Source organism: Strongylocentrotus purpuratus, unplaced genomic scaffold (genome assembly GCF_000002235.5).
Source record: "Strongylocentrotus purpuratus isolate Spur 01 unplaced genomic scaffold, Spur_5.0 spur5_contig_842, whole genome shotgun sequence".
Taxonomy (NCBI): Eukaryota; Metazoa; Echinodermata; class Echinoidea; order Camarodonta; family Strongylocentrotidae; genus Strongylocentrotus; species Strongylocentrotus purpuratus.
The window spans coordinates 447,577-468,795 of NW_022145549.1; the positions used below are offsets into that span (position 1 = coordinate 447,577).

Sequence of the window (21,219 nt, forward strand, 5' to 3'; positions counted from 1 at the left end):
ATGGGACTAGAAACCATTATGACCAATAGAATTAAGAAACATAGAAACCAATAGAAACCAACAGCTAAATCTATCTCATGCATATTCATGATTACTTTTAAAGTTATCATGATTAAGTTGCTTAACAAATTATAATAAATGTATTAAATACATTTATTATAATTTGTTAAGCAACTTAATATGACAATGCACATCAGTTTTGTGATTTGTATTTTCTTTCGGCAATTAATGACCAATAGATTACTTGTCTGATCATGTTACAATTACATTCACGTTTTAGCAATAGATAGATTGATTATAATGATTACTAACCAAGAAACAACATGTATGCAGGAAGCTATGACCAATGCAACTTTCTATTAGTCATCAAATGCGTTTTCCGTTCTCGGATAGCTCTACTGAAGACATGGCCATTTTAACCAGCGAAATCGACCAAGGAAATCATGAGTTAGAGCGAATGAAAGATTTTCATAATCATGATTTTCTCATCTAATTATTGACATTTTCCGAAAATTTCCGAAATTTGTACATAGCTAGGAAGGTAGTCCAAAGGTTTATCTTCCTAAAGAACTAAATGAAATTGTGTTATATGTTTGCGCATTTATTGATTTAGGGCTAGAAGTTGTCAAGTTAGCACCACTATTCACCCAAAGTACGGGCCGGCAAAGCAAAAACCGCCGTGCTCGCTGGGCTGGGCTGTGTGTGGAAAGGGAGGACTTAGTGCTACTAGGGAGCTGTAAGGGATTAAGGGGATTACGGTAGGGGAAACAAAAGACGCGCGGTACCACGGATGACTTCAAAGGAGCCTCTTGGACGGGATCTCCATTCATTACAGCTTCCTGATGTATGTTTATTAAATGGAGTAGTACAAGCCTTTAGATACATAAAGGATATTCTTAAACTTACTTCAAGTGAACTATGTGAGTGTTAATGCAATTGAGATTAGAATATACCTTTTTGGTGAACAGTTGCTAAAATCGAATTTTGATTTATCATTATTGATTTAATAATAGAAGCCAATAGACTATTCAACCATTAAAAACCAATAGGCCTATTGGTTTCGATAGGGAATTCAGAAAATGGGACCATTAGAAACCCATAGAAAGATCTCCAATGGACCAACAGGAACCCATAGAAAATATCTAATGGACCAACAGAAACCCATAGAAGACGTGGGTGGATGTTGGTCCAATAGAAGCTTTCTGTTGGTCCATCTGCATTTTTTTCTGTGGGTTGGTGTTGGTCCAATAAATATTTTCTATTGGTTTCTGTTGGTCCAATATTTCACTTTCCCTATTGAAACCAATATACACCAATATCTCTAATTGTTTCTGATGGTCCATTAAGCTATTGGATCCTATCGGAATTTCGATCTGGGAGTACAGCGAATCGCCGGCTTTCTCTCATATGTATTCAGTCCACCCCCCCCCCCCTACCTCCCGCGGGAAGCGCGGAAGCTTAGACGTTTCATTAACTTATTATAGAAAGAAGACGATTTGAAGTACCGTTCTCGACTCTTAACCCTAATTGTCTGAATTCAGAATTCAGTTTCCCCCATCCCGCGCAAAATGCGGCAGCTTTGACGTTTCATTAAATTATTATAGACAGAAGACGATTTGTTGTACCGTTCTCGACTCTTAACCCTTATCGTCTGAATTCAGTTCCCCCTCCCGCGCGAAGCGAGGAAGCTTTGACGTTTCATTGAATTATGAGAAAAAGAAGACGGTTCGTTGTAGTGTTTGAAGCTTCTTTTTTTTCATCACCAACTCGATCTGTACAATGAAATCAGCAGCAGCACATTTGTCTATATGATGTGTGAGCTTTGTTACTCTTTTTATAGACGAATGTCTCTAAAGGATTACTCTTTAAATTCCCTCATATTCAAAACGTAACAAGAAACATCTTATGTGTTTGAACCAAACTTTCATGCCGCATGTTTGAGTAGTCTCAAATAGTTATAAACATTTTCTGTTTACAGTGCATGTTAATTCAAGGAGACCGAGTCGAGTTCTTATCAATGTGTTGATTCCAAAACCTCACAAATCACAGCATACGTCCATTGTTACGTGCTACAAAGTAAACCTTTTAAAATCAGTTTCGGCCAGAGAGCTCCTTTCTCAAACGCGTTTCCAAATGACCTTACCTCATTACGCAAAAAAAACGCGCTCGCTGAGCATTAGGGTTGCCTCAACAGGCTATTTAAAGAGACATTCCACTTAAAAATTACCCACATACAGCAGTAAAAGGACTTCAAATACCTTTTAAGAAATTGCTGCAGTAGCAAAACCATACAGCCAGCAAAGGACTTAAAGTTATATCTTAAGCAATAGCGAAATCATACAACCGTCAAAGGACTCAAAAATAACTTTTCAGCAATTGCTGCAATAGCAAAATCATACGGCCTCAAAGGACTTAAAGATATACTTTAAGCAAACTGCTGCAATAGCAAAATTATACGCCCGTTAAATGACTTAAAGATAATATTTGAAGCAGTTGCTGCAATAGCAAAATCAAACAGCCGTCAACAGAATTGTTTTAAAATTTATGTTGCGATAACCAAATCGCATTACAGTGTGACTTTTATAACATGGATAACGGTACAGAAGTTGCAACGAATGAAGGATCTAACCAGCTCTCCACAACGATTGTATACACTACGTTTGGTGTATTCGGTATCGCCGGAAACGGCCTCGTGCTCCTTGTCATCTTCCTAGTCGATGATCTCAACAGTGTTACCAATCTTTTCATCGCCAACCAATCCCTGATCGACTTCTTAACATCGGTTTTCATCATCGCTTTATATGTCGTTCCACTGCCGCCAATACCGATAGATCGACCAACTCTTGCCCGATTCCTCTGCCGTTTCTGGTACACTGGCTATCCCTTTTGGTCTCTGATAGTTGCCAGTTCTCTAAACCTCACCCTAATGACACTTGAGCGTTTTTGTGCGGTTTTCTTCCCCATCCGCTTCCGGAGTCAGCCTAACTCCAGATGCATGAAGCTCATAGCAACTCTCCCATGGGCTATCGGATTCCTGTTTCAGCTCTCGTCGGGCTTCTTTGCCCATCTCGAGGACAACAGATGTATCTTCACATTTTTCTCTAACCCCCTCTTCAGGAGAGTGTTTCAACCTGTAGCCATCTTTCTGGAATTCATCTTGCCTGTACTTGTGATGCTCATCGTGTACACATCTATCGTCATAAAGCTACGAAGCGACGGAATGCGCGCATTTGATTCTCCACGACTTCGAACAAGAGTTGGTGCAGCATCAAGGCCCCAACAAGCCATTGATTACCGAAGTCGTGCTCGACGAAACACCATAAAAACGATGTTGATCGTGTCACTCTTTTTCATCGTATGTTGGTCCTTGAATCAGGTGTTATTTATCGTGTTCAGTTGCTGTGGCGGAGGAGTGGACCTCAACAGCTTGCTATATCAAATATCTGTTTTCATGGGGTTCGGTAACATGTGGATTAATCCTTTCATCTATTCGTTTCAGTACCGTTGGTTCCAGAAAGGTCTGAGGAAGGTCTTCTGCAAGAAGACAAGGAGCCGCCATAGCAAGGAGATGCCAACAATATCTACAGCTAAGACAAGTTCAAATGAAACGGTGTCTGTTTAAAGATAAGGATGAAGTTCTGATCATGCGATTGAATTTAACCGTCTTTGGGGGTGTTTCACAAGGATCCTAAGTCGAACTTAACTCTCAGTTTGACTTAAACATTAGGGGGAGCCATTTGTAGCCTTTAAATAGAATATATATCTTAGACTTTGCATAAATTCCACATTAAAAACATGCACGAAATCTCTTTGACGATAGAAAATATGAATGATTTGAATCAACATTGTATGCCTTTTAGAATAAGGATCTTTGTGAAACCCCCCACTGGACTATGCACCACATGAGAATGTGCTACATAGTAAGGTGTTTGGAATCATTAATATTATTATTATTATTAAAATGAGACGAACTACCCAAACAGGTTTGTTAAAAGTCTGGTCCGAACACATCCTCATCTATTCTTGTCATATTTCGATTGATGGCAAACCAATTGAACAGCAGTTTTTTTCAGGAGACACTTTTTCTAGGATATTCTTCCACACTAACATGAAAGGAATGAAAAAGCTCAGATATTGTTCATTATATCTCTGTCTCAGAACTCAACCTTCTCTTTAAAGGTCCTTAACACTTTTCTAAAGATTTGAATATGTCTTCAGCAATTGAGATTTTTCGACGGCCAAGTTTTGTACTACCATGATTATCCACCGGCACCGCGTCGTATGGGATATGATAACTTAATAACGACGTCAGAACGCAATAGTGACGTACAGTGGTCTTTTGCAGAAGGTTTTAACATTTCCAAAAATTCGGGAGTCCCCGTTGCGTTGTTCGCTGACCAGTGCCGAAAAATGAGGACGTATTGTAGACCAAGATAGTATAACAAGGTTTTTATAGAAGGAATTGTATGACGTTAAACTTGCTCCAAAAAACTTGCTATTTTTGCCATTTTGTCAACAAATATAATCAAATGCGATTTTTTTTTTGTTGATCAGTACTTATTTAAGGGAGAGAGATATGGTGCCATTCTATAAAAGCCTTTTAGGCCTACGTTTCACCGATTTTAACAATTCAAAATTGCATATCAAGTCAAATAAAGTGCCGGTTTAAACTTTAATTTCTGTTTGTCATAATAACGCTCTTCATCATTTATTACGTTGTATTATCCATGGATTATTAAAAATAGGCGATAATTTGATTCAAACAAATTGTATGGATACGTGTTAAATGTCCATCGTTCCGGCTTATAAATTTGCAATAAAATTTCATTCAGATTTTAAAAGCTTATGTTACAAAAGAAAGGCTGACACAGCATGAACTGAAAATTTTGCCGCAGTCTGTGCTTCAACTTGAAAAAATATTCTTCACAACTTTCAACATTTCAGCAAATGAGTTTATTGGAAAACTATGCTCTCATTTTTGTGATCGAGATACTGTTGCACAAAATAATATTTTTATTTTATATAAATCTTGATGTGGGTTGAGATTATGTAAACATTTGTTGGGAGAAAGGGTGCGAAACACTTTTCAGGTAATTCCTACAATTCCGAGAGTAGACGAATGATCATATCATGATTTTCGCTATTTGAGAGAAATATACAAAAATAAAATAAATAAAACAACCTGATTTTTCGTTAAGTTTGTGCAAGTCTCTGGCAAACATGCTCAAAGCCGACGACAAATGAGATCGGTAAAATTATCATACAAATATTAGTCTGTCACATGGTATATTTTAGCCAATGACCGTATTTGTATGAAGCACGTGAGGATATAGAGGTGTGTCCTTCACACCTTTTCAGTCCTTTCCGGATTGTCAGCGCCGTCGATGGTACAGTGATGGAGAATATTTGAGAGAAAATGGGATTTAAATGGTTTTTCTTTTGTTGTTGCTTGAATGAAAACTTAGCTTATGGCAAATGTATATAAATGGGCACACTTCTTATAAGTCTCAGATTCAAGTTCCTCAACCCACTTGATCGAAGGAGAGCTGTTTGTAGCCTGGCCTGACTCACCAACACGAGTGATGTGTATATTTTTGGTGTTTGTAGATCCTCGAAAGTGAACGGCTTGGTTTGTATCTTTGACTGAAGCTTTGTGGATGGGACGAGCAAGAGCGATGACGATCATTAACAAAAATGACAAGTGATATGTGAGTGACTGAATTTTCATCACCTTGCTACTTGCATGCGACTAGAAACTTGTCCAGTATTTCTTAAATTGATCATCGGCTGCTGTCTCATCAGCGCCTTTTGGCACTCTTTTGTCATAATCGCCAATCGGATGGAACTGGATTGCATATACCTAAAAAGGAATTAGTGACAGATTAGTTTTACCACTTATCTTAAACGAATGTGTGAAAATATCCTGAAACATGCTAAATATTTAAATGAGAAACGACAAAGATTTCTGGAAGATTTTCTCGTGTTTGCTTATAACAGAGGAAAAAATTTACTACAAATAGTTTTGAGGAACTTGGATTTAAAGAGACATCGAAATTATTTTAACTTATCTAAAAACCTTGAATTGCACTATATTTCTATAATTCTGGTGGAATTTTGGTGGTATTCTTCTTAGGTTTTGTTAAGTATGGATAACGGTACTCAAGCTGGGACGACTTCGGAATGGAACCAGCTCTCCACTACGATTGTGTACACTGTGTTTGGTATATTGGGTATCACCGGCAACGGTCTCGTGCTCCTTGTCATCGCCTTAGTCAAAAATCTCCGTGGTGTCACCAATCTTTTTATCGCCAATCAATCCTTAATCGACCTTTCGTCATCGGTCGTCCTCATCGCTAGTTTCGTCGTACCTCTACCTCCGTTGCCATCAGGTCGACCAACCCTTGCTCAGTTTCTCTGCCGATTTTGGTACACCAAGTACCTATTCTGGTCACTCATAGTCGCCAGCTCCCTGAACCTTGTCCTGATGACACTGGAACGTCTTTGTGCGATTTTCCATCCCATCCGCTACCGGAGCCATACCAACTTTCGATGCTTGAAGCTAATCGCAGTTCTCCCGTGGACCATCGGCTTTTTGTTCCAGTTAACTCTGATATTCTCCACACACGTCGAAGACAACCAATGTGTTTTCCGATTTATTTCCGGCTCGGACCCCGTTTTAAAAACAGCTTTCGGAGCCGTAGCTATCTTCTTGGAATTGTTATTTCCAGTGATTGTGATGATCGTAGTGTACACGTCTATTGCAATACGGTTGCGAATAGACACACTTGCTACAAGCCGTCAGCCTGGTCAGGTACAATCTGGCTCCAGTTCAAGGAACCAGAAAGTCATCGATTACCGCAGTCGTGCAACAAGAAACACAATCAAAACAGTGTTAATTGTCTCAATCGTTTTCATTTTATGTTGGTCTTTGAACCAAGTTGTAGTTTTTTCTTTGATTTGTTGTGGTGGTGGGATTGACGTTAATGGCCTGCTCTACCGGATTTCTGTGTTTATGGGTTTTGGAAATATGTGGATCAATCCGCTTATCTATTCATTCCAATATCATTGGTTTCAGAAAGGTTTGAGAAAAGTATTTTGCAGGTACACAAGAAACCACCATAGCCAAGAGGTTGTAACAGTGTCTAGAGTTACCCCAAAACAGGTACAAAATAAAACACGTTGAGAATATCGGATATATTTCCTATGTCCATATCTGGACATGCATTTAAATGTAGAACAAAACTCCTTAAAATATCGCTCCGGAACAGCTGCATATTTAAGAATTCGTATTAATTTTCCACTAACGACAAAACATCTTTTGTCATGACAGAGTAGGCCAATTACGAATACCCCCCCCCCCCCCATCCTTAACCTGTGATTGAGAGCTAAGTTTCGTTTTACTTTGTTCGTTGGTTGAGATTCTGTTAATGATCGTGAAGATAAAGGGTGGCTTTTGGGGTATAATATAATATTATGTTGCTATTCTGTTTGGTCAGGTTGGTGTTCACGAAAAGGGAGAAACGGAAAAATTGCAACCACCTGGATTTACAAAAGTCCTTATAATTACAGTATAGACATGACGTACATCATTTCAGTTTCTGCCAATTTCGACATTTTCTTTCTGAAGGTAAATACATATACACACTATTTAATTGTATCTCTAAAAATATTTGGTAATGAGTCTGAATGTTTTGCAAGTAAGTTTGTACATTCGATATATGGACAATTTAAAATCTGTAGATGCTAGACACTGCCCTTTTTCAGGTAATTCTTACAATTCTGAGAGTCGAACAATGATCATTATAATTTTCACTATCTAAAAAGAAGAAGACGACGAAAGAAAGCAACAATCTTGATTTTTCATTCACTTTGTGTAAGTCTCTGGTGAAAATGCTCGAAGCCGACGACATGGGACAAACTAGCTAATAGTAAGAGCAACATACAGATATCAGTCAATAAAGCTATCACATGGTATATATTTTAACCAATAAACACATTTGTATGAAGCACGTGAAGAAATAGGGGTGTGGCCTTTATACGTTGACAGTCCTTTTCGGATTGCCAGCACCGTCGATGGTACAATGATTGGGGATAATATAGAGAAAATGTGATATAAATTATGAATATGTATTTTTGTCCGTTTTTTGTTGTTGTTCGGTTCTTGCATTCTAAAGGTTGTTTTCACTTCCGTCACGTGTTTTCTAAAGGCCTTTCAGCTACTTCGCAAAATGAAATATAAAGTGAGTGTGTCGAGAATAAATTCTCATGTTTATTGCAAATATATTCATTTGCTATAAGAACAAGAAGGGCTTTACTTCATTTGTTTTGATAACACTCTTATGTTACTCAACACAAGAGGTTAGCGTGGTATTCTGAGCTGTCGGGCATAAATCTCCCTATACTGACGAAAATCGAATGAAGTCTTGTGGGAAATGTATATAAATGGCCACATTTTTATGAGTCTCACATTCAACTTCCTCAAACAACTTGATCGAAGGAGAGCTGTGTGTACCATGGCCGGACTCACCGACATGAGCGATGTGTATATTTTTGCTGTTTGTAGATCCTCCAAAGTGAACGGCTTAATTTAGATTATAGCATATCTTTGACTGAAGCTTTGTCGATGGGACGAGCAAGAGCAATTACGATTATTGACAGAAATGACAAGTGATATGTGAGTGACTTAATTCTCATCACCTTGCTATTCGCATGCAACTAGAAACTTGCCCAGTCTTTCTTGAATGGATCCTGAACTGCTGTCTCATCAGTGCCTTTAGGCTCTCTTCGATCATAATCGCGAATCTGATAATACTGGATTGCATTGCATGTACCTAAAAGGAATTACGTGACAGATCAGTTTTGCCACTTATCTTAAACGAATGTGTGAATATATCCTGAAACATGCTAAATATTCAAATGAGAAACAACAAAGATTTCTGGAAGATTTTCTCGTGTTCGCTTATAACAGAGGAACAAATTTACTACAAATACTTTTGAGGAACTTGGATTTAAAGAGACATAGAAATAATTTTAACCACTCTAAACAAACCTTGAATCGTACTATATTTCTATAATTCTGGTGGTATTCTTCTTAGGTTTTGTTAAGTATGGATAACGCTACACAAGCTGGGACGACTTCGGAATGGAACCAGCTCTCCACTACGATTGTGTACACTGTGTTTGGTATATTTGGTATCACCGGCAACGGTCTCGTGCTCCTTGTCATCGCCCTAGTCAAAAATCTCCGTGGTGTCACCAATCTTTTTATCGCCAACCAATCCTTAATCGACCTTTCGTCATCGGTCGTCCTCATCGCTAGTTTCGTCGTACCTCTACCTCCGTTGCCATCAGGTCGACCAATCCTTGCTCAGTTTCTCTGCCGATTTTGGTACACTAAGTACCTTTTCTGGTCCCTCATAGTCGCCAGCTCCCTGAACCTTGTCCTGATGACACTGGAACGCCTTTGTGCGATTTTCCATCCCATCCGCTACCGGAGCCATACCAACTTTCGATGCTTGAAGCTAATCGCAGTTCTCCCGTGGACCATCGGCTTTTTGTTCCAGTTAACTCTGATTTTCTCCACACACCTCGAAGACAACCAATGTGTTTTCCGATTTATTTCCGGCTCGGACCCCGTTTTAAAAACAGCTTTTGGAGCCGTAGCTATCTTCTTGGAATTGTTATTTCCAGTGATTGTGATGATCGTAGTGTACACGTCTATTGCAATACGGTTGCGAATAGACACACTTGCTACAAGCCGTCAGCCTGGTCAGGTACAATCTGGCTCCAGTTCAAGGAACCAGAAAGTCATCGATTACCGCAGTCGTGCAACAAGAAACACAATCAAAACAGTGTTAATTGTCTCAGTCGTTTTCATTTTATGTTGGTCTTTAAACCAATTTGTAGCTTTTTCTTTGATGTGTTGTGGTGGTGGGATTGACGTTAATGGCCTGCTCTACCGGATTTCTGTGTTTATGGGTTTTGGAAATATGTGGATCAATCCGCTTATCTATTCATTCCAATATCATTGGTTTCAGAAAGGTTTGAGAAAAGTATTTTGCAGGTACAAAAGAAACCACCATAGTCAAGAGGTTGTAACAGTTTTTAGAGTTACCCCAAATGCAGATAAAAATAAAGCACGTTGAGAATGTCAGATAGATTTCCTAAATCCATATCTGGACATGCGTATAAACTTGTGTTCTATTTTATGTAGAACACAACTTCTTAAAATCTCGCTCTAGCATTGATGCATATTTCAGGAAAACGTAGTTATTGAATTGAAAATAATGTGTTCCTGCCATTATTAGTAGAGCTATTGTCACCAAAAAGAGGATTCTAGCTTTTTTTAAATTGCAGGTGGGCCTAGAAATTACAGCATTTAGACCTTTTACTCAAAGTAGGATATCCAAATTTGCAAATATATCTTGATAATTGCATGTTTAGTATCGGTCGAATCTCAACTTCAATCTCTTTTTTTTCTGTCCAATTCCAAACCACCTTTGTATTTGGATCTAATTTAGATATACATAATTTATGTTATCTTTTTCACACTCCCCGTGTCCATATCATGCCTACAGTGTTTTAATGTGATTTTTCTTAAACTCTTGATAGCATCTTTTAGTTAGAAACAGGCCTATACAAAAAGATAGTTAAAGCAGGCAATTAGAGAGAGATTTGTCTAACGAAATTCGATATTGCATAATTTATTGTATTTTCAAAGCTTGGTTGCCCATTTGAAACTCTGTCACATTGCACGTTTTAAATATATTATTGTATAATGTGTTTATATTATAGATTTCTCGATTGTTAAAAAAAAAGTACACATTTAAAAAAGGAAGAAGAAAAAAAAGCGAAGCGAAAGCGAAAATGGATAAAATGACAGAGAGTATAAAAACTAAAGCAAGACTAGCAAATAATTGTCATGATGTAATAATTGATTTATTCATTTTTGTTCTCACTAATATGAAAAATTTTGAAGCAGATAAGTTGTTCCACTATCCTCTGAAAAAGACATACGAACCCGGTACTTCGATAAATTTGATTCTTTAATATAGGCCTATACTTTTAATAGTAATATTGGTCGTAGCAGATACAGGTCGATGATGTAAATTCGATATATCATTATTAGATTATGGCACTCAGTAGTAAATATCCTGAATAGCTCCAAACGAAGCTAGTATATGGTCTGGTATATAGCTAGGGGAATTGCTTTCATACACATTTCGCTGCGATCCAGAGAAAAAAACGATTTGACTAGGAATCTTCCTGTTCGATGAAAACAAATAAGTTGACATTTTAATTAAATATGAGGACTTGCGTTTCATCCTTATTTTACGAATTACCCATGATGCAAAACGTAGTGTGTGCGCGCGATCTTACTCCTCCCCTCTCTCTCTCTCTCTTTCTCTTTCTCTTTCTCTCTCTCTCTCTGTCTTGCTCTCTTACTTTCTCTTTTTCTCTCGTCTTTGAGGAAATAACTATAAAAAGAGCTGTTTCATTCATACAGGCGTAATCAATTTGCCTTTTGAAGCTGGTAGGTGGTCGAAAGTATAAGTGATATTCAGTCGTTTGCACACATTTAGTACGACTTCAAATAGGGAAAGAAGTGATAAGTGATTGATCAGATGGTGTTGTCAAAATGATCTCATTTGATGCCAATCGTCTTTGAATGAACAGCGGCAAATCCATCGTGTTAATTGCATATATAAGTATACACTTTCCTCAAGTATTCATTTTGAAGAGCTTTTTACAACAAGTCTGTGAGGAGAAAGCTATCGAATTGTTTCTTCGGGTTTGAAGACCATATAGATTTCTGTCATCAGTCAAGAATTTGTGTCAAGTATGGATAACACTACGCAAAACTCGACGTCCGAGGATTTGAACTACCTCCCAACTACGATTGTGTACGCCTTGTTTGGCATATTCGGTATCGCCGGCAATGGCCTCGTGCTCCTTGTCATCGCCCTAGTCGATGATCTCCACGGTGTCACCAATCTTTTCATTGCCAACCAATCCCTGATCGACCTATGTACATCTGTTATCCTCATCGCCAATTATGTCATACCACTACCACCACTACCGATAGATCGACCAGCTCTTGCATGGTTTCTCTGCAAATATTGGTACATTAGGTCTGCGTTCTGGTCACTCATAGTGGCCAGCTCCTTAAACCTTGTCCTGATGACACTGGAACGTTTTTTTGCCGTATTTTACCCCATCCGTTTCCGCAGACAAACCAACTCCAAGCTCCTAAAGTTCATTGCATTTCTCCCATGGGCTATCGGGTTTCTGTTTCAGCTTTCTTCGGGATATTTTTCCCGTTTGGAGGGAAACGAGTGCATTTTGTCACATTTCTCTCATCCCGCTTTCAAGACTGTTTTTCAACCTGCAGCCTTTACCCTGGAATTCTTCTTGCCTGTAATAGCTATGATCTTCGTCTACTCAGCGATCGCATTTCGGCTCCGAAGCGACGGAATGCGCGCATTCCAACCTAAGCGCAGCCGAACCAAAGCTGATTCAACAACACCAAGCCAAAGTTCGTGTACCGTCGATTATCGCAGTCGAGCGAGAAGAAACACCATAAAAACTCTGATGATTGTTTCGATCTTCTTCATCTTATGTTGGTCCACGAATATGGTGTCACTTTTCATCGTCAACTGCTGTGGTGGTGGAGTGGATGTGAACGGTTTGCTGTACCAGATTTCTGTGTTTCTGGGGTTCGGTAACATGTGGATAAATCCTTTTATTTATTCATTTCAATATCGCTGGTTTCAGAAAGGTCTGAGAAAGGTCTTTTGCAAGGATGCAAGAAAGCGCCACATCGCAGAGGTCCAAATAATATCCAAAGCGCGGCAACCATCTAGTGAAACTGTTTTTGTTTAAATTTCTCACTCTAAAACTCTAAACCAATGTTTCACACACTGTTCCAATAGCAAAAGACCTCCAAACGTCCATGCCAGGGTTTCATCATTTTTTCCCATTTTTTTTTTAACATTCCAAAGTAGAATATATACGCAAACGTTAAAGTACTATCGAACAAAAGTATCAGTAAGTTTGGCTCGTATTCACGGCAAAGAAAATAATTTAATTTAAGACGGCGTTATTCTGTAAGCCAATTTTACACGAGGCATCATTAACCTGATGTAGTACTTCGTGAAAGACTGGTTTGGTTTTGGCCTATTTGAGTTTCTGCATTCATGTTTACGTGTGCCTCGTTTTAATTCATTCAATCAGGATGGGGGACTTCGTAAAATTGTCGTTACAGGGGCCTCCATGTATCTTCTTATCTGAGGAATGTAATGTTTTCAATTGTAACATAGCCTGCGACCATGAAACAGGGGAGAGGTACGTTAACACACAACACAGGCTTCATTCATCCGCCTGAGTTGGATTTGAACCCACGATCTTTTGTTTGACAGGCAGACCCCTTACCGACTGAACCAACTCACCTCATATAAATACGATATGGGATGTTTATATCAATATCTCTCAATATCTCTCATTTATTTATTTATTTATTAAAAATCTTTTAACAGGAAAACATTGATCAGCTCGCAGGCAGTTTTACATAAATGGTCCTGCATAAAGAAGGAACATTAAAATTCAAGAACTAATAACAAGAGTATAGTTAATCACGGAAGAGGTTTACGGTACACCATGTGTAAAGTCCTCGAGGGACTGAGGAAAGTGGATAGAAAATAGAAGTGAGATGGAAAGGCGAGAAAGTGGAGGTTGGAAGGAAGAGTATCTTTCCGAAGTGAGTATAGTCCTGGAAAGGACTGTAAACCAGAAAAGTTGTAGGAGGGATGAGAGGTTTGAGTAGAAGACCGGATTGAGTTGGAGAGTTGAGTAGGCGAGTAGAGTTGCAGAGCAGGAGCAGGAGAGTAGACTCGACGTTTCGGACAGGTTGACTGTCCGTCTTCAGGAGTGAAGACGGACAGTCCTGAAGACGGACAGTCAACCTGTCCGAAACGTCGAGTCTACTCTCCTGCTCCTGCTCTGCAACTCTACTCGCCTACTCAACTCTCCAACTCAATCCAGTCTTCTACTCAAACCTCTCATCCCTCCTACAACTTTTCTGGTTTACAGTCCTTTTCAGGACTATACTCACTTCGGAAAGATACTCTTCCTTCCAACCTCCACTTTCTCGCCTTTCCATCTCACTTCTATTTTCTATCCACTTTCCTCAGTCCCTCGAGGACTTTACACATGGTGTACCGTAAACCTCTTCCGTGATTATTCATACCACCATGCAAACCTTCAAACATCATCTGAAGAGTATAGTTACAAACAAAATAGCAGTTTTATACAAATGGTTAAAAAAACGAAACAACACAAAGAGGAAAAATAAAATCAGGGAAAACGAAAAGAGGGGGAAAAAATATGTATAACTATATGTCATTTCCTAGATAATAGGGCTAGCAATCATTTTAGTTAGTTACTGCATGCAATGTGATAGTAGTAAGGAGGAACGGCAGTAATATGTATATATCAATATTCCTGACATATTTCTATATATTTGAGTGTACTGAATTATCACTACATACAGATAGCTTACTCCTGTTTAATTGTATATATTGACTTAATGTGCATTGTAACTCGTTTTTTAAATCTAAATCTGTAAATTTAGGGTTCAATGATAATTCTAAGAAATATGGAGAATGTGTAATTTTTGTTTCATAAGAATCAAGTAATTTCAATAGTTAGATCAATGTATATATTGTATGTTGAGTGATTATTAAGGAAAAAACAGATCTAGAGATCGTGTAATCATGCATTTGTAACTATAGGTTGACTGTTACACTTAACCTCGTAGATAATGAAACATTCAACAGTGCAATGGTTTTTTAAAACAGGAAAGTTTTAATACCAGCTGCTAAAAATGTGTTAAAGTACAAAATCGTATGTGTTTGTAGATTATTATAATTATATTCATCATTATGCCATACTAAGCGGTTAGTATCGAGCAGAATATAACTAGAAAAGGTAAATTTGTTATATCTTGTGACTTTTGAAAAAGTTATTCGACATTTCAGTATGGAAACAAATTGAATAAAAATCTTACACCTAAAAAACTGTGTAAAACATATGAAACCCGATTCCTCTTTGATTTTTTTTGTCTCATAAAGTAAATTGAAATTCGATATCGATTCTGTGGTCCTTCAATCTGTATTTTGTTTTAAATCTTTCATTTGTTCGGAATAAACATCTCAATGTTATTCATACTCCATTAGGAGATTTAATTTGATTTGCCGGAGTGTGAAAAAAGTGCGAAGACTTTATACATGTAAATCAGATTCCATCGAAAAGGTGCTGCGTCTCAAGTGGGCCTATTAAATTTCAGCCTCATGACCTTTTGCCGAAAGTAGGATTTCGAATTAGCAAATATATCTTGCTAATTGCACGATTGGTATTGGTCGCCTCTTTTGCAGTAAACTTCAGTCTCTTTTTCCCGTCCGATTTCAAACCACTTGTTTAGGAGGATCTAATTTAGATATACATAATTTATGTTATTTTTTTTTTACACTCCCCAATTTCCATATCATGTGAGTTTGAGTTTGAGTTTGAGTTTGAATTTTATTATCCAAACAAAAGTACATCAATATAACAATCAAATGTGAATGGTTAACATTGAAAGGATAAATGGGAACAGAAAATAGCATTTAATGCTAATCGTGTCTGGTACCACTAACACACAAAAGTATCGGCAATGAATGAGAATGTAATGAATAAATACGAATAACTATGAGTACATACTTAAACTACAAGCTTTTCTACATCTAGGGTAAATATGTTTTGTGATTAAATACAAAGCTTTGGTATTTTATACTAAATAAAAGATAAAGATGTATATAACATATTTACAAAAAGGCAAGAACCTTGGTTCAAAGTTAAAAACAATTATTCTATTAACATTAGTGACATTAGAGTGTACAGTATTCCATGATAGCCATGATATTTAGTGAGACATAGGCCTATACAAAAATATATATATTCAAAGCAGGCAATTAGAGAGAAATATGTCAACAGAAAGTCGATATTGCATAATTTATTGTATTTTCAAGGCTTTTTGCCCTTTGGAAATTTTGCCAAGTTACTAGTTATAAATATATTATTGTACAATGTATTTATATTATCGATGTTTAGATTGCAAAACAATAATAATAAAAGAGGGGAGAAGAAGAAAGGGGAAGCGAGAGCAAAAGAATGGAGATAATTACAGAGAGTTTAAAAGAAAGAAAGAAAAGAAGCGAAACTAGCAAATAATTGTAGCAATGTAATCATCAGTTTATTCATTTTTTCCCCTCTTAATTGCAATTACCTTGAAGCAGATAACGTTTTCTACTATATTCTGAAAAGACACACAAACCCAGTGCTACCTATTGAGAGCAATGGTAATCGTAGCAGATCTCGGTTAATGTAAATTTGACATGTCAATACTAAATAATGTCACTCAGTAATATATATCCTTTATAGCTCCGAACAAAGAAAATATATGGTCTGCTATAGTTACAGCTCATGGAATCGCTTTCATACACATTTCGCTGCGATCCAGAGAAAAAAAAATGAATTGACGAGGAATCCGCCTGTTTGATAACAAAATATACAAAACTTTAATGATATTTGATGACTTGCGTATATCATGATTTGACAGATCACCCACAATGCAAAGCCTGGTGTGTATAGGCGATCATACTCACTCTCTCTCTCTCTCTCTCTCTCCTCTCTCTCTCTCTCTCTCTCTCTCTCTCTCTCTCTCTCTCTCTCTCCCTCTACTCTCTCTTACTTTCCCTTTTTTTCTCACCATTGAGGAAAATTGTTATAAAAAGAGCTCTTACGTCCTACAGGCGTAATCATTTTGCCTTTCGAAGCTCGAAGGTGGTCAGGGAGCTTCTACCTTTAGTAACATCTTTGCATATATTTATTGACGGGATACTTTTAGGTAGACTTCAAATAGGGAAAAGTGATAAGTGATGGTCTTGATTCTGTTGTCAAACTGATTTTGATAGCAACAGCTTTTAAATTAATGGACAACGCGCAGGAATTGCCTGAAACCTATCGTTTTAATTGCATATGATTATAAATATATATGTAAATACTCCCCGACGATCAATTGTAAAGACCTGTAACAACTTTTCTACGGAGTCTGTAAGGAGTAAGCGGTCGGATTGTTCTTGCAGTTTGAAAACTAAATAGATTTCTGTCACTAGTCGAGGAATTGTCTCAAGTATGGATAACACTACACAAAACTCGATGTCCGATGATTTGAGCTACCTCCCAACTACGATTGTGTACGCCTTGTTTGGCATATTCGGTATCGTCGGCAATGGCCTCGTGCTCCTTGTCATCGCCCTAGTCGACGATCTCCACGGTGTCACTAATCTTTTCATTGCCAACCAATCCCTGATCGACCTATGTACATCTGTTATCCTCATCGCCAATTATGTCATACCACTACCACCACTACCGATAGATCGACCAGCTCTGGCAAGTTTTCTCTGCAAATACTGGTACACTAGGTATCCGTTCTGGGCACTCATCACCGCCAGCTCCTTAAACCTTGTCCTGATGACACTGGAACGTTTCTGTGCCGTATTTTACCCCATCCGTTTCCGTAGACAAACCAACTCGAAGCTCCTAAAGTTCATCGCATTTCTCCCATGGGCTATCGGGTTTCTGTTTCAGCTTTCTTCGGGGTATTTTGCCCGTTTGGACGGAAATGAATGCAAAGTGTCATTTTTCTCTCATCCCGCTTTCAAGACTGTTTTTCAACCTGCAACCGTTTTTCTGAAATTCATCTTGCCTGTGATAGCTATGATATTCGTCTACTCAGCGATCGCCTTTCGGCTCCGAAGCGACGGAATGCGCGCATTCCAATCTAAGCGCAGCCGAACCAAAGCTAATTTAACAACACCAAGCCAAAGTTCGTGTACCGTCGATTATCGCAGTCGAGCGAGAAGAAACACCATAAAAACTTTGTTGATTGTTTCGTTCTTCTTCATCTTATGTTGGTCCATAAATATGGTGTCACTTTTTATCTTCAACTGCTGTGGTGGTGGAGTGGATGTGAACGGCTTGCTGTACCAGATATCTGTGTTTCTGGGGTTCGGTAACATGTGGATAAATCCTTTTATTTATTCATTTCAATATCGCTGGTTTCAGAAAGGTCTAAGTAAGCTCTTTTGTAAGAATGCAAGAAAGCGCCACATCACAGAGGTCCAAACAATATACAAAGCTAGTCAACCAACAAGAGAAACCGTTTCTGTTTAATGTTCTTACTATCGAAGACTGAACCAGTGTTTCACAAACTGTTTCACGAGCCAAAGACCTTCAAACGTCCATGCCAGGGGTTTCATATGTTTATCCTTTTTTGTTATTGTTCCAAAGTCGAATAACATTTTATAGGCAAACGTTTAAGTACTATTGACCAAAAGTATCAGTAAGTTTGGCTGGTATTTCGGGCAAAGAAAATAATTTAATTGAATACGGGGTTTTTCTGTAAGCAAATTTTTACACGAGGCATCATTACCCTGATGTATTACTTCGCCAAAGACTGGTTTGGTTTTTGCCTATATGAGTTCCTGCATTCATGTTTACATGTTTCTCGTTTTAATTCATTCAATGAGGATGGGGGGACTTCTTTATACTGTGGTGGGCTTAAAGCCCTATCCGAGCCCCCCCCCCCCCCCTGTAGAATCGCTACTGGTGTTAAATAATTTGAAATACGCATATCCGCCAAATGCTATAGAAACGATGGACATAATTGTCTTGCGGCTTTTTGTCGGTTGGATATGACCCTCAGAAAATTCGTCCAAATAACGTAAGGGTTTGTTTTTAAAAGGATATTTGAGTTCTTGCAAATGCTTTCAAAGTGCATGGGTTTTGCTCTTATTCATATTTATGACATTTTCTGTGCCCTTTTAGGACCTGAAAATGCTATGAAGGCTATTCAGCTCCACTTTTTAGAAAAACGGTGATTGTTGATAAATTAATGAATTAATAAAAACAATACACGGGTCAACAAAAAGCTAACATTGGCATTGGCTGGAATAAATCGTATAAGGCGCTATCTTTTAATTTTAACGGCTGGTTCAAAATTATCAAGTATTTGTGGTGCCCCACATAATATTAGAAATGGTTATATTTATGAATATTTCAGCCGTCTCTAAACCGATTTTGATCAAACAAATAAGATTTTGTCATTTAAATGGTATGTCCTTTCAAATTTGACATACAGTTTTTCATAATCTCACAAAAAATATTTTCTTATGTATAGGTTTGCGTTGCCCCAATTCCATGAAACTAGTTTTTAAGGGATTTTCAAAATCACCATACAAAAAATTGTTGATATAAACCCTCCATAATGCCGGAATTGGAATAAAGTCCTCCCCCCCCCCCCCAAAAAAAAAAAAAAAAAAAAATCCGATTGCTGGTACAGATAGATTTCACTAAATCTTCATTATTATATTTATCATTATTGTTATCATTATTAAGTAATTGGCGTCACCTGGGCATGCCTGTGAGTGATTGGGGTTGTAAAGGTACGTGGACCCCTTCACGGAGGTTTCCCCTTCTCGTATACGATAGTACAATGGGTGCTTAACGTGCAAAGGTGATGAACCTTCTCTACACGGGCATCCATTTAACGTCTTATCATAGGAACGTAATGTTTTTTCATTCTAGCATAGCCTGCGTCTATGAAACAACGCAGGCTTCATTCATCTGCCTTTTGTTCGACAGGCAGACCCCCGGGGCAGACCCCTTACCGACTGAGCCAACTCGCCTCATATAAAATATTAAGAGGGATATTCATATCAATATCTCTCAATATCTGTGATATGCATACATCAATATTCCTGACATGTTTCTGCATAATCGAGTGCATTAGAATTATCACTACATACGAATAGCTAACTGCTGTTTAAGTGTATGTATTATGTTGGTGATCGCACTGCCTATGCACACAGTCTGCCCCACGCGCGCGCGCCAGACACACACACATCAGCAGTCAGTTGGTAGAAATAGCGAATTCTGTAAATTTATTTAAAACAAAACTAAACAATATTTTTGAATTTTTATTTCACATATATTTCAAGCATACCTTTGACTACAATTCTGTGTGATTTCATTGTTATAGGCATGTGGGAAATATGTTAAATTATTTCATTTGAATATTTTCTTTTCAGCCATGTGTGATATTGCCCGCTGGTCGGCTATCGACTTGCACTGTTATTCTGCGTGGTGAAAATGCACCTCCATTTATAAAACTCCCCTACAAAAAACATAGACATAGGCCTATACACAAATATAGTCAAAGCAGGCAATTAGAAAGAAATGTGTCAACATAAAGTCGATATTGCAAAATTTATTGCATTTGCACAGCTGTGTTGCCCTTTGGAAATTTTGTCACGTCACTAGTTATGAATACGTGATTGTACAATGTGTTAATATTATCGATGTTTAGATTTTAAAAGGGGAGAAGAAGAGAGGGGAAGCGAAAGCGGATGGAGAAAATTACAGAGAGTTTGAGAGAAAAAAGACAAGCAAATAATGGTAACAATGTGATTATCAATTTATTCATTTTTCCCCTCTTAATTGCAATTACCTTGAAGCAGGTAACGTTTTCTACTATATTATGAAAAGACAGATCTCAGTTAATGTAAATTTGACATGTCAATACTAAATAATGTCACTCAGTAATTGGTAATAGCTCAGAAGAAAGCAAATTTGAGGTCTGATATAGTAAAAGCTAATGGAATTGCTTTCATACACATTTCGCTGCGATCCAGAGAAAAAAATTAAATTGACAAGGAAACTGCCTGTTCGAGAAAAAATAAAAATAAACTTTATTGATATTTGAGGACTTGCGTTTCATTCTGATTTGACAGATCACCCACAATACAAAACGTAGTGTGTATGGCGATCTTACTTATCCACTCTCTCTCCCTCTATCTTACTCTCTTACTTCCCCTTTTTTCTCATCGTTGAGGAAAATTGTTATAAAAAGAGCTCTTGCGTTCATACAGAGGTAATCATTTTGCCTTTTGAAGCCGGAAGGTGGTCAAGGTGCTTCTACCTTTAGTAACAAGGATATACTCCTTCGTTTGGATACATTTATTGACGGGATACTTTAAGTTAGACTTCAAATAGGGAAAATAGATGGATTTGATTCTATTGTCAAACTGCTTACATTTGATGGTAATCGCTTTTAAATTAATG

At 37.8% G+C, this 21,219-nt stretch overlaps 3 protein-coding genes across 3 annotated transcripts; all 3 read left to right on the top strand.

Annotated features, from left to right (window-relative positions):
* The first annotated feature begins 2,587 nt into the window (after window positions 1–2,587).
* On the top strand, window positions 2,588–3,622 carry LOC115925433 (somatostatin receptor type 5-like). Its single transcript, XM_030989236.1, has one exon. It carries the CDS (start codon window positions 2,588–2,590, stop codon window positions 3,620–3,622), a length of 1,035 nt encoding a protein of 344 aa, XP_030845096.1.
* A 5,485-nt stretch (window positions 3,623–9,107) lies between these two features.
* Window positions 9,108–13,438, top strand: LOC115925434. Its single transcript, XM_030989246.1, has 4 exons — window positions 9,108–9,388; window positions 11,823–12,028; window positions 12,392–12,535; window positions 13,419–13,438. The coding sequence occupies exons 1-4, from the start codon at window positions 9,108–9,110 to the stop codon at window positions 13,436–13,438; spliced, it is 651 nt and encodes a 216-aa protein (XP_030845106.1).
* Window positions 13,439–17,253: 3,815 nt separating this feature from the next.
* LOC115925438 (neuromedin-U receptor 2-like) lies at window positions 17,254–18,172 on the top strand. The gene is made up of 2 exons (XM_030989253.1): window positions 17,254–17,696; window positions 18,163–18,172. Exons 1-2 carry the CDS (start codon window positions 17,254–17,256, stop codon window positions 18,170–18,172), a joined length of 453 nt encoding a protein of 150 aa, XP_030845113.1.
* The last annotated feature ends 3,047 nt before the right edge of the window (window positions 18,173–21,219 follow it).

Coding starts and splice junctions, on each gene's coding strand:
- LOC115925433 (XM_030989236.1), top strand. CDS start 2,588: ATGGATAACGGTACAGAAGTTGCAACGAATGAAGGATCTAACCAGCTC.
- LOC115925434 (XM_030989246.1), top strand. CDS start 9,108: ATGGATAACGCTACACAAGCTGGGACGACTTCGGAATGGAACCAGCTC. Junction 12,029..12,391: donor CCAATCCCTGATCGACCTAT/GTACATCTGTTA, acceptor TTCAACCTGCAG/CCTTTACCCTGGAATTCTTC. Junction 12,536..13,418: donor TTCAACAACACCAAGCCAAA/GTTCGTGTACCG, acceptor TTTGTTTGACAG/GCAGACCCCTTACCGACTGA.
- LOC115925438 (XM_030989253.1), top strand. CDS start 17,254: ATGTCCGATGATTTGAGCTACCTCCCAACTACGATTGTGTACGCCTTG.